The sequence below is a fragment of the Rhizopus delemar genome, genomic scaffold (assembly GCF_000149305.1).
Source record: "Rhizopus delemar RA 99-880 supercont3.4 genomic scaffold, whole genome shotgun sequence".
NCBI lineage: Eukaryota > Fungi > Mucoromycota > Mucoromycetes > Mucorales > Rhizopodaceae > Rhizopus > Rhizopus delemar.
Genome location: NW_027137830.1, coordinates 2,979,363 through 2,994,672, shown reverse-complemented (window position 1 = coordinate 2,994,672; position 15,310 = coordinate 2,979,363). Strand labels below are relative to the sequence as shown.

General features: G+C 33.5%; 8 protein-coding genes across 8 annotated transcripts; 3 read left to right on the top strand and 5 right to left on the bottom strand.

The window, feature by feature from the left end:
* Positions 1-505: 505 nt before the first annotated feature.
* On the top strand, positions 506-2,635 carry RO3G_06605 (uncharacterized protein; the record flags this gene model as incomplete). The annotated part of the gene is made up of 5 exons (XM_067661195.1): positions 506-625; positions 683-1,135; positions 1,188-1,375; positions 1,430-1,488; positions 1,539-2,635. 5 exons carry the CDS (start codon positions 506-508, stop codon positions 2,633-2,635), a joined length of 1,917 nt encoding a protein of 638 aa, XP_067517296.1.
* A 1,829-nt stretch (positions 2,636-4,464) lies between these two features.
* RO3G_06604 (uncharacterized protein) lies at positions 4,465-5,066 on the bottom strand (the record flags this gene model as incomplete). Its single annotated transcript, XM_067661194.1, has 2 exons — positions 4,465-4,662; positions 4,722-5,066. 2 exons carry the CDS (start codon positions 5,064-5,066, stop codon positions 4,465-4,467), a joined length of 543 nt encoding a protein of 180 aa, XP_067517295.1.
* Positions 5,067-5,526: 460 nt separating this feature from the next.
* Positions 5,527-6,473, bottom strand: RO3G_06603 (uncharacterized protein; the record flags this gene model as incomplete). The annotated part of the gene is made up of 3 exons (XM_067661193.1): positions 5,527-6,051; positions 6,108-6,136; positions 6,449-6,473. 3 exons carry the CDS (start codon positions 6,471-6,473, stop codon positions 5,527-5,529), a joined length of 579 nt encoding a protein of 192 aa, XP_067517294.1.
* Positions 6,474-7,549: 1,076 nt separating this feature from the next.
* On the top strand, positions 7,550-8,179 carry RO3G_06602 (uncharacterized protein; the record flags this gene model as incomplete). The annotated part of the gene is made up of 1 exon (XM_067661192.1): positions 7,550-8,179. One exon carries the CDS (start codon positions 7,550-7,552, stop codon positions 8,177-8,179), a length of 630 nt encoding a protein of 209 aa, XP_067517293.1.
* A 306-nt stretch (positions 8,180-8,485) lies between these two features.
* Positions 8,486-9,058, bottom strand: RO3G_06601 (nuclear transcription factor Y subunit B-3; the record flags this gene model as incomplete). Its single annotated transcript, XM_067661191.1, has 4 exons — positions 8,486-8,509; positions 8,575-8,702; positions 8,762-8,874; positions 8,988-9,058. 4 exons carry the CDS (start codon positions 9,056-9,058, stop codon positions 8,486-8,488), a joined length of 336 nt encoding a protein of 111 aa, XP_067517292.1.
* Positions 9,059-10,051: 993 nt separating this feature from the next.
* Positions 10,052-10,734, bottom strand: RO3G_06600 (uncharacterized protein; the record flags this gene model as incomplete). The annotated part of the gene is made up of 5 exons (XM_067661190.1): positions 10,052-10,133; positions 10,199-10,252; positions 10,315-10,424; positions 10,474-10,568; positions 10,620-10,734. 5 exons carry the CDS (start codon positions 10,732-10,734, stop codon positions 10,052-10,054), a joined length of 456 nt encoding a protein of 151 aa, XP_067517291.1.
* Positions 10,735-11,944: 1,210 nt separating this feature from the next.
* On the top strand, positions 11,945-13,332 carry RO3G_06599 (uncharacterized protein; the record flags this gene model as incomplete). Its single annotated transcript, XM_067661189.1, has 6 exons — positions 11,945-11,962; positions 12,036-12,137; positions 12,191-12,361; positions 12,433-12,792; positions 12,840-13,067; positions 13,120-13,332. The coding sequence occupies 6 exons, from the start codon at positions 11,945-11,947 to the stop codon at positions 13,330-13,332; spliced, it is 1,092 nt and encodes a 363-aa protein (XP_067517290.1).
* A 392-nt stretch (positions 13,333-13,724) lies between these two features.
* RO3G_06598 (uncharacterized protein) lies at positions 13,725-14,267 on the bottom strand (the record flags this gene model as incomplete). Its single annotated transcript, XM_067661188.1, has 1 exon — positions 13,725-14,267. One exon carries the CDS (start codon positions 14,265-14,267, stop codon positions 13,725-13,727), a length of 543 nt encoding a protein of 180 aa, XP_067517289.1.
* Positions 14,268-15,310: the final 1,043 nt, after the last annotated feature.

Sequence of the window (15,310 nt, the reverse complement as noted above, 5' to 3'; positions counted from 1 at the left end):
TAATCAGTTTTACACCCTATGGTTGCAAATGCAAGTTCACAGGCAGGTGTGTTTGCTGGACTGAATCCAGCCAGTTTTAATGCATCGGATCCTATCGTTTTGTTTATTATTCAAGTATGCAAAACAATTTGATTTAACAAAATATATGATATAACTTTTTTTTATAGGCAACGATCATTCTTTCATTTTGCAGATTGATTTCCATACCACTTGGTTATGTGAAACAACCTCGAGTCATATCAGAAGGTATGAATACAAATGACGAGCAATATGATGACTCTTTACTTATTGTGTAACAGTAATTGCTGGTATCATCTTGGGTCCTACTGTAATGGGAAGAATACCCAACTTTCAGCAAACCATTTTCCCTTCTCAATCACTTCCATTTTTAAATCTTGTAGCTACACTAGGTCTTGTCTTTTTCTTGTTCCAAGTGGGTTTAGAGGTAGACATAAAAGTAATCAAAAAAGATTGGCACAGAAGTGTATCGATCGCTGTGGTCGGTATGGCTTTACCCTTTGGCCTTGGTTGTGCTGTCAGTGTGGGCTTATATAAATTACAAAATGATCCAGCTGTTCCGTTCGGTAGTTTTCTGTTGTTCTTGGGTGTTGCCTTATCTATCACTGTAAAATCTAAAAAAAAAGAAAATCAATTGATAAAAAAATCCCTCACATCTTAATAGGCATTTCCCGTTTTGGCTCGTATCCTAGCTGAGCTTAAGTTACTTCAAACCAGAGTAGGAGCAATTACAATGGCGGCAGGATTAATCAATGACTGTACAGCATGGGTTTTGCTGGCTCTTGTGGTTGCCTTGCTGAATTCAAACGGTGGATTGGAAGCACTTTATGTATTCTTGACGGCCGTAGCCTTTTCACTCTTTTTAATCTTCTTAATTGGCCCCTTGTATCGACGGTTGTGTGTAATGACAAATTCTTATGAACAAGGACCATCCCCGTTCTTAATGACAGTAACATTGATGATTGTATTGATGTCTGCCTTTGTTACTGATATTATTGGTATTCATCCCATCTTTGGTGGATTTTTGGCTGGCGTGATCATACCACATGAAAATGATTTGCCCATCAAGATTACAGAAAAGATCGAAGATATTGTGAACATTATCTTTCTACCTTTAGTAGATAAATTTGCATATTTTCTCATACTCATTATTGACTACATGTAATTAGTATTTTACCCTTTCTGGTTTAAAGACACAAATCGGCTTATTGGATACAGGCGCTGTTTGGGGATATGTTATTCTTGTTATATTTTTAGCATGCTTTGGTAAAATCGTTGGGTGCACACTAGCGGCGAAAGTAACCGGAATGACTACTAGGGAATCATTATCTATTGGTTTCTTGATGAATTGTAAAGGGTAAGTGAGTAACACAAACAGCTTAATTAAAAAAATTAATTGGTTTAATTATAGACTTGTAGAACTTATTGTTTTAAACATTGGTCATGATGCTGGTGTATTAAACGATCAAGGTAAATAAGTTTATGTAGTACGTTACCTAACTGACAGCCTTTGGATTTAGTGTTTGTCATAATGGTTGTCATGGCATTGATTACTACGCTCATGACGACTCCTGTTGTGATGTATCTTTATCCTGAGTGGTATCAAAAACAAACCGCGAACTTAGAAAATCACTCCAAATCGAGCATTTTAAATGAAGATGATGAAAAAAAGACAATTAACAGTAAAGCGCTAATGACTGAAAAATATTGTATTGTCACTATGTTGAATCGTATCGAATCCGTGCCCTCTATGATGGCTCTGATGCAGTTATTCAACCGAAACATAACTATAAGTCCAGTTGAGATACACACCTTACGGTTGCTAGAATTGACTCAGCGAACATCAGACGTGATGAAATTTAAAGACATCGAGGAGACGAAACGACAGGATCCTGTGCTGAATGTATTAAAAACATTTGCTAATTTGATTGGAATTAATTCACTCTATACTCATCTTGACTTTGTACAAGATTATACGAAGTCTATTTCAAACTATGCGTCAGATGTTGAAGCAGACATTGTCTTATTACCGTGCGTATATCGTCGCATGCCTTTGCATCACGAAGAACAGGTAACTGACCTGAACTTTATAAATCAAGCCTTGTGTACCATAAAGCATTGTACGCTGGGCATCTTTATTGACAAGGGGTTTGGGCACATACAAGATGGGGACAGTAAACTTGTGTCACAAGTTATTGTTGTTTATGAAGAAGGACAAGAGGCAGATGAAAGTTGCTTGCGATTCGCACTCAAATTACAGTCGTTCCGTAAGACGAGTGTAACCGTGATTGGAACCAGTATGCATAATGATATGTTTACTACGAGTACAAGTATTCAAAATTATATGGAAAAGAAAGAAGATGTGGATAAATTATTCATTAGTCAAACAAAATCGAATGTGGAGAGTAAACATGTGGAGCAATTATCAACTCGAGCTATATTAAGTGCTTGCTCAAGGCCGCTCACAAAACACGATATCATTATCTTGGGTCGTCGTAGCATTGGCCAATCATCACAAGAAGAATCAAGCACAGAATCGGTGTTTGGTAAATTGGGAACACAGTTATTAAATCAAGGAAATGCCAGTCTGCTTGTCATTCAATACCCTTTTCCCTGAAATTGTTGACACACCCTCTGAAATAACAAGCACGTTTTTTATTATTATTTTTTGAGACACTTTTCAAATTTAATTCAGCGTAAATAAAGATGTTCAATCATCAGGCCTAATTGGGAAGCATCCCATGTTGATTCTTTGGATTATTTGATAGTGGTCTTTTGCAATTTTATGCTGCATTAACTTTAAAATGTGATGATAATTCTTTTATATTTCCAAGATGAGATTCTTTTAAAAGATTGATATTTTTATAAAATCTTTTTCACTAAATAGCTAACATATAAAAGAAATGAGTAAAGAAAAATGACTTTTTAAGACAGGTCGATATAATACAATAGTTTCAAAACATTGTAGTCGCTTTGCGAGAGTTTCATGGATATATCGGACGATTCATGAACACTGGGCAATTTTCTGCTACAAGATCGTTTTCATGATTTATATCACTTTACATAAATAATTAAAAATGATTAATTACCTGTCATGAGAGAAAGATAGGAAGAATAGCCAAGCTTAAGATAGTATTGAGCGTGTTAATATGAAACTCATCACTTTGATTAACAAATTTAAGGATTTCTTTTGTAATAACTTTGGCCCTTGTTAGAAGCCCTTTTGTATAATATAGCCGCGTAGTTTTTGATCCGATTTTCCTCAATTGAGCTTTGTATCTGGTCAATGAAAGCCTTAATAATGAGCAAGATTCTGGAGATTTCAAAATTACAGTCCAGCGACTCATGACCGATAAATACATTTTGCATTCAAAAAGAAATATTTTCATTCTAAGGAAAGAATCTCTCTTGAAAACATTGAGAAGAGGTGTAATTACGTTAAAAGATAGAATGAGGCCGAACTACATTTCGAAACCAATTATGTGTTTGTTGATGAGCCTGCTTTTCAATAGATCTGAAAAGAGCTATGGCTTGGTCAAAAAGGAATATAAGCTAAAGTTGTCCAACTTGCGACAAGAGCCGAAGCAACAACAATTTTAAGTACTATCTCTCCCTACGGCGTTGTTAACATAAAAGTATGAATATAAATGGAATATTCAAAGAAAAGAAAAGTAGATAGAGCCAAAGCAAAAAGGATAACGGGGACGATTACTGGGCATTACTTTAATTTTATTGCAAGCACCTTGAGCATTCTGAATAAGTATGAGGAATTCAAGGATTATTACAAGTGTAATGAATAATGCTCCAATTTATACGCAGATAGAAATGAAAAGTATATTGTAAGTCGTAGCTATGGGCGCGTCTATCTTTCACTCTGTTTAGACACACTTAATCCTACCGAACAGTTTTGGTTTGTTATTAAAAGCAAATTGAAGAGAAATTTTTGGATAATGAAATAATTACCAATAGGTTCTCTGAGGCTCTCAAGAAGGGCTCTTTTTAACGACTTAAGGGACTTCTGTCGCTATTTGGCTTTAAATGAGAAACCTCTATTAACGCTTCAGTTACGTACTGCATCTATGCACACCACCTAATATCAATGGTTTAAATAAAAAATATAGCTTGCTTTTAACTTAATTGTGAAAGACACGTTGTAAAAAAACTTGTTTTGGACACTAAAATGAAAGAGAACTCCATGAAAACATCTTAGAGTAACAGTTAAAGATGCTCATAGAAAAGTCATTCTCACAATTGAAAACATTACTTTGAGGTCCTATGTGTTTATTTTTATTTTTATTTTTTTTGTAGGGCTGGTAAGCCGAATTTGTTTATTAAGTGAATAATAAAGATATATAAAGTCTCCTATGTGTTTATCTCGCTCTACATCTGTAAAATTGTGACTTGTTGTTTTATATAGCTTTAAATACTGAAATGGTTTAGAACACACTAAAACATATCGGTGGGGATAACAATTGGAGCACCAGGTCTTGGACTCGGGAACCAAGTGCTTCTCGTCCATTTTGTATCAGTCTCAACATCGTCGCAAGATGGTGACTTTCTATATGATGCGCTCTTCTTCTTTTTTAGTCTTGCTTCTTTTTCAAGGGACTTGGACAAGATGTGAGCGTTCTTCAAGGCATGGTACTAATAATTATTATGGATTTCTTAATTATTCACCTTCATGAACCTTTTCAAAGACCTACTTTCATGAATCTCAATCTTGGTATTGTCTTTTTTCTTAGATCATGCAAGCAATTGGCGTTGCTGGGTATATCAACTGAACCTATATGCTGTATGGTATACAAGCCGGGAGCATAAAGTTTCATAACTTTGACCTCACCGTCTAAGCCGTTGGCTTGAAAGCTTGGTACTATCAATCTTCGTGTATCGTGTGCCGTGGTGAATTTTTGATTGACTACATGATCTAAAATAACTTTCGATTCTCGTAGTACCTTCAAGTGGTCTGAAGTAAATTTCCATGGGCCAAGTTTGCTGTTTGCAAATTCACCAGCCAACACATCGTGCATACTTCCATTAATACTCGTCATAACTCTGAGATCCACTCTATCCCCCAAAACGTTTTCCTCGGGTAGTGATCTTTTTTTTTGCTGAAGCTGATGTTTGTGAAACATAATCACCCCTTTATATATACGTTAGCAGCAGAATATGATTTCAATTTCAATAAACAGCCCTACCACTTCAAAACTAAATCGTCGTCGTTGAATATTGCCGCCATGATCGGCGTCCAGGCTTCATTAATGAAATCCTGCTCTGTGGCGTTCTTCGATCGCTCAGTTTTCAAAATAGCATTTTTTCTATGCAATAAACGATCCTATTAAAAGTATTACATCAAATAGAACCCTTCTTATACGTTTTGTCAGCCTTACACGTGCGCATAGATTTCGAAAAAAGATTCTTCAGGGGTGAAGGCATGTTTCGCCTGAAGCCTCAAGCATAGCTGGTACGATTGTTTCAAATCTGACATGGCTGTCTATCAAAATACTCAACTTAATGGTGGTCAAAGTTAACGATACAAAACAAACGTATCTGCTCAATCTCCTTCAAGACCTCCTTAACGTTAGCAGGTAGTGGTGGCATTGTACGAGATTCATACATTAAATTTTTCAACTGCTGCCATGATGGTTCTGGGAAAGATGACCTTTGTGTGCCTGGAGCAGTGCTGTTGTTTGAAAGATCAACGATCGAGTTTAGACCCAGATAAACAGTGTCTTTCGCTTCCTCGCTTAAGTCCGAAAATGTTCTTTCAGCTTTAGTTGATTTTGCCGCTTCTGATTTGAGAGTGGATCCAACACTCTTTTCCATTCCATCCAGAACAACACCGTCAATTTCAAAGATGTCTTCATCTTCAGTGGCTGCGGGTTGCTTTGCTCTGGCTCTAGTATTGTAGCCTTCCAACACTGACTCGCCTAATTGCGAATTGGCAGCCTCTTGCGCGTCAATTGCATTTTGGTTTGATTTCTTTCTCAATTTTAAGACATCCCAGTAATTGTTGACAGGGTTGCTACGAAAATTCTAAATCAAAAACTTCAGTATCCTAATAAAATTTATTTAAACATACAAATATTTACACGAAACTGACTTATAGCAATTGCGGAAGCTACATTCTTCAAGCTACTTTCAGTATTTTCATCTTCAAGAATTTCTGTTCAACTAAGTCACGGTCGTCTGGATCAGGTTATAATGCCTTCTGACAGCTGCTAATTTGTATGTTATGTTTAGTTTCGCTATACGGTGAAGTGATAACAAAAACAAATTAATAGAAGATTGTAAAAGACTATTAGTGTACAATAACAATAAGATTAACAATAACACTAGTTCTTGACTTCAATTGCTTGAGCGTGCAAAAAAAATATATTCTGCACCCAAAATTAATTTTAGTGGGAAGAAAGCCTTTTGTTTATTATTTTACAACAATAGATACTTTGGAATAACATATTAAAATAAGGTAATTGGGGAAAATATACAATTATGAAGAAGATTATGGTGATTTTGATAAATAAAGCAAGTGATATATCAATTGAGTATCCGTTTTCATGTTGATTCTTTTGGTGTTCTTTTCTGTTTAGTGTATCCTGTGAGGGTAGAAAATAATAGGTAAGAAGCATTGAAGAATCGAGTCAGACGAGGTTGAGGGTGATTGAAGGTAGCGAGGATGTTCCATATGAGCACATTCAAAATTTTATCCAGCATTCCATCAATGTATTCCCTGAATGTTTGAATAAAGAACCTCTGTAAGTTTTAACATTTGACCAGAAAGTGGTCAAATTATTTTCAAACATCTAATCAACTTAGTCTGATTTTTTTGGGCAATTTAACCTCACACAAATGTCCAAAATTATTCAAAAAAGTAGGCGGAGTTTTCAAACATCCGGTAAATTGAAAGTGGAAGCACATTATGAGACTATGCAATCTTTATTTTTTATGTGTGCAAAGATTTTTTATACTTGTGCAATCATATGCAGTCGTTTCATCCACCTTATGGTTCATGTGGTATTTCCACTTGCAGTTTATTTTTCAAGACGTTCCTTACCAATCTCGCATAACTCTATCTAAAATCACATCTCAAGTTTCCATCCTTATGAATGATCATTCATTACTTGTTTAATTAAGTGAGAGATATTATCATTCCTATTTGAACTTCAATGCTCATAATACGCATTGTTTATATTTTCATAATCTGAGCACACCACTCCGCGATGTGTGACTCAAAGTTTAATTTAATCAAATAACTTATTTTACAAAAAAAAAAAAAAAATACTTGTGCAATCTATTTCAGGAAAGGGTGTATTTAAAGCAAAAAAAAAAAAGTTGGGAATTATAAAAAGATTAACCTTTTTTAACTTTGTTTTATTGCATGAGATACATTTGCTTTTATTCAATAGCTTTATTTTTAATTCTATCAGTTCAATTTGCTTTTTGTGTTGAACAAAACAAAGAAGACAATACATCATTATTCAAAGGCGTAGACAATACAGGAATTGGGGATGATGAGGACAGAATATTTGAGAGCATGCAGGAAATAACAGGAGATGAAGTGTATATTGATGATGATAGCAGTTTAAGCGAAATAAATAAAGAATTAAACAAAAATAATGAAGAAGAAGACGAAGAGGAAGACGAAGAAGAGGAAGAAGAAGAGGAAGAAGAAGAGGAAGAGGAAGACGAAGAGGAAGACGAAGACGAAGACGAAGAATACAATATATTTCAAAATGCAGATGATGTTGAATATTTTGAAAACTTTCCATTCAATAACAACAACCAGCAAAAAATAAATATAATTGATCAGTATGAGGAGGAACAAGATGACTCGGGAGAAAATATGGTAATTAATCAGCATAATGATCATACAGACTATGAAGAGGAGGAACAAAAGATAGACTTTTCATCCGATTTACCGCCAAAAGAGACAACACGACCGACAAATACAATGACTGCAATACCATGGCAACGTGTGGAACCAAAAGATTTCCAAGTCAACACAAATGATTTCTATCAAGATACTCCTATTACTCTTAATGACACAAAAAATAACCATAATCTTAACTTGATGCCACTTTACGGCCTAGTCGTATTTTGTGCTCTTGTGATTGTTTATAAAGTAATACAGTCTCCACATAAATTACTAATAATAGCTTACTAAATTTTCTCTTTATTCTAGTCAAAATGTCACACAGATCCAGGATGGAATATGAAGGACGAAAAAGAATATTGCTTACCGGTAAGTTTATTATTGTTACATTATAGTCATTCTCATGATTCTATACAAACTAGTTATACAATCGGCATTTTAAGTCTGAAATAAAAAGCTGTTGAACAATATAAGGTTTTTTTTTCTTTATAAGAAAAAAAAATTAATTTATTTAACTACATTGATCTGTTATAATAACCAGCTAATTGCTGTTGTTGGTTATCATAGAGTTGTTGTGTTTGTTGCTGTTGTTCATGTTCATCTTTGTCTTTGATTGATGTTCTATCAATTTTTGTAGTCTAACCAAAAACATTAGCGATAAAAAGTGCGTGCTTTAGTATGTTTACCTCTCGATATTTTGCAAGGTAAATTTTTAATGCTTCAGTATAGTTTTCAAACCCAAGTGATTGCATTGCCCATAAGATATCTTCTCCGTTAATTGTCTTTCTTTTTTCTTGTTGGCAGCGATCACTTGCTATATAAACAACTTGTTAATTGCATCTTGAATAATTTACTTTTTTTATATATATATACCTTCACTAGTAATAAATGATATAAACTCGGAAACACACTCTTGTACACATTCCTTTGCTTCTTTAGCAATCTTCGCATTTTCTGGTAATGCTTTTTTCATAATGCGCGCAACACTATTACATTGAAAATAGTCAGTATTTTTTCGTGTCTTATTTTATTCTTTTTTCTTTTCTTTTCTTTTCTTTCTTCTTTTTTTTTTTTTTTTTTCTTTTTTTTTTTTTTTTACTTTGCAATTGGTAAAAATCTATCTTGCTCTTTGATATCAATATCAAGTTCGTCTCCAGAGTGTGCTGACATATTTTATGGTAAAGAGAGAAAAAAAAAAAACAGACAGACAAAAAAAAACCCTGTCATATACTATGCGCACACTACTTTTCATCACATATTCGGGAGTCAGACTCCATTTTTGGAAAATAAATACAATACTTTCTAAAACTTCTGAAAGTCATTAGTACGTTCTTTGTGAAAATCATTATTATGAAAGCTGCAGGATACGCTTATGGCTTTAAGAAAGCCTTTGTAATATATAATATGTGCATATGGTCGAGAAGTCTTAAGCAAATGTAATAAAACGATCAATTCAACAAAGGGTGTGAACAAAAAGACGCCATTACCTGCCTTTTTTTTTTTTTAGTAGGTGAAGTTTCAACTTGAGTCTACAACGATATCATGTTTCTTTGCCATTTCGATAGCAATTTCCTATTTAAAAAGAAAATTTAACAATTTTATACCTTTTTGAGTATTAATCGTGTTTAAATGAATCTACTATACAAATTAACTAGTATTTGGATATTTGTGGCATGTTGATATATGAATGGAATATTTTCATCATAGTCATTCTATAAGCCCCAGGAGAAGCCAAAGCCATTTTATATATTGGGTATGTATTTTCTATCAAATATGAGAAATGTTTCAATGCCAAAGATACGTTTTATTACATACAATTAACGCGCCTGGAAATGTAGATTCTCAAGAATAGAATCTTTTGTCAGGTCTCTTAGCAAAAGTGTGTTTATTTACTCACAAGGAAATAAAGAAACCAGAAAAGCCCTAATTTACAGCTTGTTGCTCAAGAACTAAAAACCTTCGCTAACTCTATCATCAACAGCAAGGAAAACCATACATCCCCATTTCCTTTTTATGGGTAAATTCCAGTTTCTTTTTTAAAAGTAATTGGTTAAAATATACAAACAAGGCACATCTATAAAATAATACACTGACATAGCTCAAGTGTTAACAACACAATTCATTTTGCATCAAAACAACTTTTTATTATGAATAGCAAAACTTCTAATCAATTCTAACCTTGAGGTCAGACAAATCAGTTTGATTACCAGTAACTAATGCACGAGGGCTTGCACGCTCAAAGGATCTATTGATAAGAAAATATTTAGTACACAATAACTTTGGTAAATAGGTCTCTAGTTAATTTCTTACTCAGGATATCTCATGCGATAGATGGGAGGACGTTGTGCATCTTGAGCGAGTAACCTGTTATTGAAAAATTAAACTATGCCACTTTTTTTTTTTTTTTTTTTTTTTTTTTTTATTACTTGTATTCAGCTGCTGCTTCGGCACCAGCCAATTGAGCAGCATTGATGCTATCATTTTCTTCACTTGTAGTCATGTGATATTCGATCCATCTTGTGAAGGGGTGCTTTTCCTATAATTGACAATCTCAATCTATGTTCTTCTTTTATAATATTGCTTACATCGCCAGATTGTGTCAAGTGTTGATCAATTCTATACCACACAAAACCAGCAACAACAATAGCTACACCATTTCTCCAAGCATTGGTTCCAAAAGCTATAAAAGATATTTTTAATTCATCAATTAATAAAATCTAAAATAACTTACTTTCTTGAGGATAATGATGAGCTGATTGCTTTGATTCGGAAGCAAAATATCGAGTAGCTTGGCGAATGGATGTTTGCTTTAATAATTGACTTTTTTGAATGAAACGCAAGGCCATAATGTAAGAAACCAAGTTGAAAAAAATTGAGTAGGATGAACCCCCAGAATCACTCTGGCAATTTAAAAGACCGTGGCTTTCGTCATCCTCTAGAGATTGTATTTCCGATTCACAAATTTACTCTGTGCACACCCTATTTTGGCAAATAACGATTATTGTCTGCAAGATTGACAAAGCTCATTTAGACCAAATTAGTAAAGACTGTAAAAGAACTTTGTTGAATTAAAAAATCGAGATTTTGACAGTTGGTAAACAATACTAAAAGAATAAATCCTTAAAAATTAAATTTGTCCAAAATCTTCATTTTTTTACATTTGATAATTTGCGCCTTTATATTGAAATTACTTTTAGATCATTTTTGAGGAAAATTTTCAAAAGACTCTCGCATAGTTTACGAAGCCATGGTCCATGGTAAACCCAAGACTAATTTCTTACGTGAGTTTTAATTAAAACAAAAATGCACATAGAAGCATATTTAGCTTATTTAATTTGTTCTGCCGTTCTTATTCGTAAAGGTAAAAAAAAAAAAATGAAAGAAAACAAATAAATCAATTTGGTTGAAAATTTGTATTAAAAAAACAAAAAAACTGAATGTAAACTAGTTGAGTGAATATAGTTTCTAAGGATGATAGGTACGTATATTGATATAAATTTATGAATTTATTCAGTAAAACGCATTGATAAGGTAATTTTTTTAATAATCAAAAAACAGGAAAAAGGTAAGCAATATTTTTTTTTTTTTGTAAAAGGATGATTTTATTTAGGTAAAAGGTAAGCAATATTCTTAGGCAGCAAAAGAGAGGAAACAGAAAACATTTGCAGCATTGTAGAAGGTAATGTCGCGTTATAAAAGCTTTTATAATATAAACTATACAGATAACGACATTTGGGATGCGACATTCATTTTTGGAAACACTATATAAGCAAATAATTTGAACCCCGAACTTTAAATTGAAATGCAAGCAAAGCTATTGGTCTGCCCAACGGAGATGGAAAAGAAGGTGTCGTCATCCTTATTTTTTTAGTATAAATACGCAATTTTTTATTTTTATAAAATCGCATTTTTTTGTTTTTCTTTTCTTTGTTTATTTTGTAAGTAATTAGAAATCCCTAGACAAAATGAAGAAGATATTTACTAATTTGATGTGAAAAAGAAATAAAGTAACAAAGAATTAATAAAAACTTTTTTTAATATAAATCAGAACGCAAAATGTCTAACGCTATTGTGGTAATGAAGTTCATAATTTAATTGAAGTTTTTTTTTTATTAATTTATTGTGTTGTTATTGCTTAATTAATTAGGCAAATGTGTACCGATATGTCATTGACGAAGTTATAAATCAAGTGCGTGGTGACTTCGAAGATATGGGTATTGATGAATCTGTCTTGCAGGAGTTGCAAAGAGTAAGAAAAAAACGGAGCAGATTTTAAAAAATTGTTGTTAATGCTTATTTTAGTCTTGGGAATCAAAAGTAGCAAGATCGCGAGTTGCAAATTTTGGCTTTATGAAGGATGATACTTTTTATGATGATGAACATCCAGACCAACAAGGGTTAAATGGAGGACATGACAATGAAGACACGGAAAGCAATAATCATCCCATTTTACAGTATCCTTCTAATCAGGAAGTAAGCAATCATAGAGTATATACATAATATTTATATGTATTAATATTAATATTTAACCCATATTTGTATAGTATACACAAAGCTCGGATACTACTCCTTCAGCTGCAAGTTTAGCTACTTTGGCTGCTAATAGTTCCAGAGTTCAACAACAGCACCACCATCAACAGCAGCAGCAGCAGCAGCAGCAGCAACAACCACATCAACAACAATCCAATTTTGGTCTTCCACCACCTCCTAGAATGATCTCTGACCCAAGTACGCTTGTTAATCCATACCATATGATGCAATCGTCCTTAGCAAACAATGGCAGCAACAATACGAGACCTCAGAATAATAATAACAGTTATCTTCCAGACTTACAGTTACCTGGAATACCAAAACCAAATCTTCCACAAAACGATGGAGCTTGTGATGAATTGTTAACTACTGAGGTAAAATATATACGCATTAATGTAACTTATAGCTTATATGTAACCAGGAAATTGATCGACGTATTGAAGATATCATTCAGTCCAATCAAGATGATCAAGTGGAGAACAGTATTACATTTTCTGCTACTTCATTCTCTGGTAAACCTATTTCACTGGATTCTCTTCCTACAAATGTGAAACAGTTGATGATAGACGCAAAAGAAAAAGCAATGAAAAAAAATATTAAAACTCGTCTTATCCCACAATTAGATGGAGAAGGTGACGATGAAGGAGGGGTAATGCATTTAAGCTATGGATAGTACAGTACTAAGTTATGACAATATATAGGATGAAGATGACATTAATTCGGATTTGGATGACACAGATGACGAAGATGAAGAAGGTGAAGGTGGAGAGGAAATAGAACATATTATATTATGCTTATATGATAAGGTGACAAGAACAAAGAACAAGTGGAAGTGTGTTTTAAAAGATGGTATTATGTTGGTTAATGGAAGAGACTACTTATTCCATCGTGCAACTGGTGATTTTGAATGGTAACAAATAAGAAAAAAAGAGAAATTTTTGTATGTAAAAAAGCCAAAAAAAAACAAAAACAAAATTACATAATGGATTAAAAAAAATTGTATCATTCGTCATCATAAAACAAAACTTTTTTGTATTAAATGAGTAATAGTAATATTTTATTTGGTAATATATTATATATGCATATACATTTGTATGTCTGGGTTAATGTGTATTTGTATATGCATTTTAAGGAGTTAAGTGGAGGAGTAGTAAAAAGAAAAAAAAAATTATATAAGAAAATTGTGAGGGATAAAAAGGAAATAGTTTTTTTTTTCCAAAATAAAAACGATATAATATTGAAATGAGCTTGAAATGTATACAATTGGGGAGGGTGTTGTTGATGAATAATAAAGATGTTTTGGTTTCTAATGTTTCCAGGGTGAATAAAGATCATAATGATTGGGTGAGAAGGGATCGCTTGTAATTTTTAGCTTTGATTCTGCACATGGTTTCTTGCAAGTTGACTGAGGGCGAGCAATAATGGTTGTGTTCCAAGGAGACTGGTCTGACCAAAGAGATCCGCTATTGAATTCAATCGTTCCCTCACCCCAACCTCCTTTCCAGTTACCAGTCCAGCTGCGGACAAAAGCCAAAAAGCGAGCCTTTTCAGCTTCAGAGACATGATCAGAACTGACTGATTCAGCATCGGAGGAATCAGGTGAATTAGAACGAGAAAGAGTAGGTAGTTTCTTTGTTACCGACTTCTTAACAATTTGCTGTTTAAGCTTTTCAATCTCTTTTTCATAATTCACTGAAGAATTCATACCAGCAAAAGGATCTATTTGAACCGCCTTTTTGTTTTTGCGTAATGTTGTATCGGAATAGTACCTCTTTTCTTCTACAGTTGAGGTTATATGACTTGAAGCAGTAGTGGTAGTAGAACGATTGGGTGTGAAATCAAGAACCATTATTGGGACTTTAATTGTTTCTCCAATAGCTTTTTTCTTTCTTTTTTGTTCAAGAAATAAAAAACAAAGAAAAATGGGAATAAAAGTAAAGAGTATAAAATTTTTTTTTTTTTTTTTTTTTTTTTTTTTTTTGTATGAGGATTTTATTCTAGCGCCGCCTTTACACGGACACTTTTAAAGGTTAAAAACGTAAAATATTTGTACCTACAGCGTCCGTTTTACTGTATTTTATTCATATTATATACTATCTTTTCTTTTGCGACTGCCTCTTCAGCCTTATTTTTTTTTGCTCTACGCGGAGCAACAAGTAAAACAATTTAAAAAAAAAAGTGTAGGACGATTAATGTGATGCTACGTTTATTATCTTTATGAGTATTTTGTTTGAGCTGCTTTTCACGATGATTCTTACTGAGGAAGAGTGTAGCTCTGCTGCTACTTCATTTGGCCATAAAAAGGTACCTCTAAAAATATATTTTGAATGTGATTGCCAGAAGCTCAAAGTACTGTATGCCATTATATGAACGGGGGTCAGGTTTCCAATGAGCTAGAGTTTTGGATGTTGTTTGAGTTAGTCGAGTCGATTGTGCATAAGGTAGTATTAAAAATTACTTAAGAAAAAGATTAATTAGAATATCTTATATGAGTAGTTTGACTAGATAAGACTATAAAAAAGTATTCATCAGTTCCGATTGCTCTATACAATAAATATCTTTCATCTGTGACAGAGTGCTGCATGGTCTCGTGTAGGCGAGAGTGTACCGATAGCTTGAAATGTTAAAGTCGCCATAGAGCAGTTCCTGCTGGATGAAGTATCGACGGGCGCTAAAGCTCATTCTAGGAAGCTTTGCTGAAAGTGGGATAGGATGATGGAAGGCTTTCTATAGGAAGCATAACAAAATTTCTGAACCATTTGGTGGTTATTTTCTCCACAGACATGCCATCTGGTAGAGTCAATGAAGCTATATCTTCAAACTGAAATTTGGGTTGTAAGAAGCCAAAAGTAGATATGAAACCTCCAAGTTAGCGCTGAAGCGAGCTTTTAA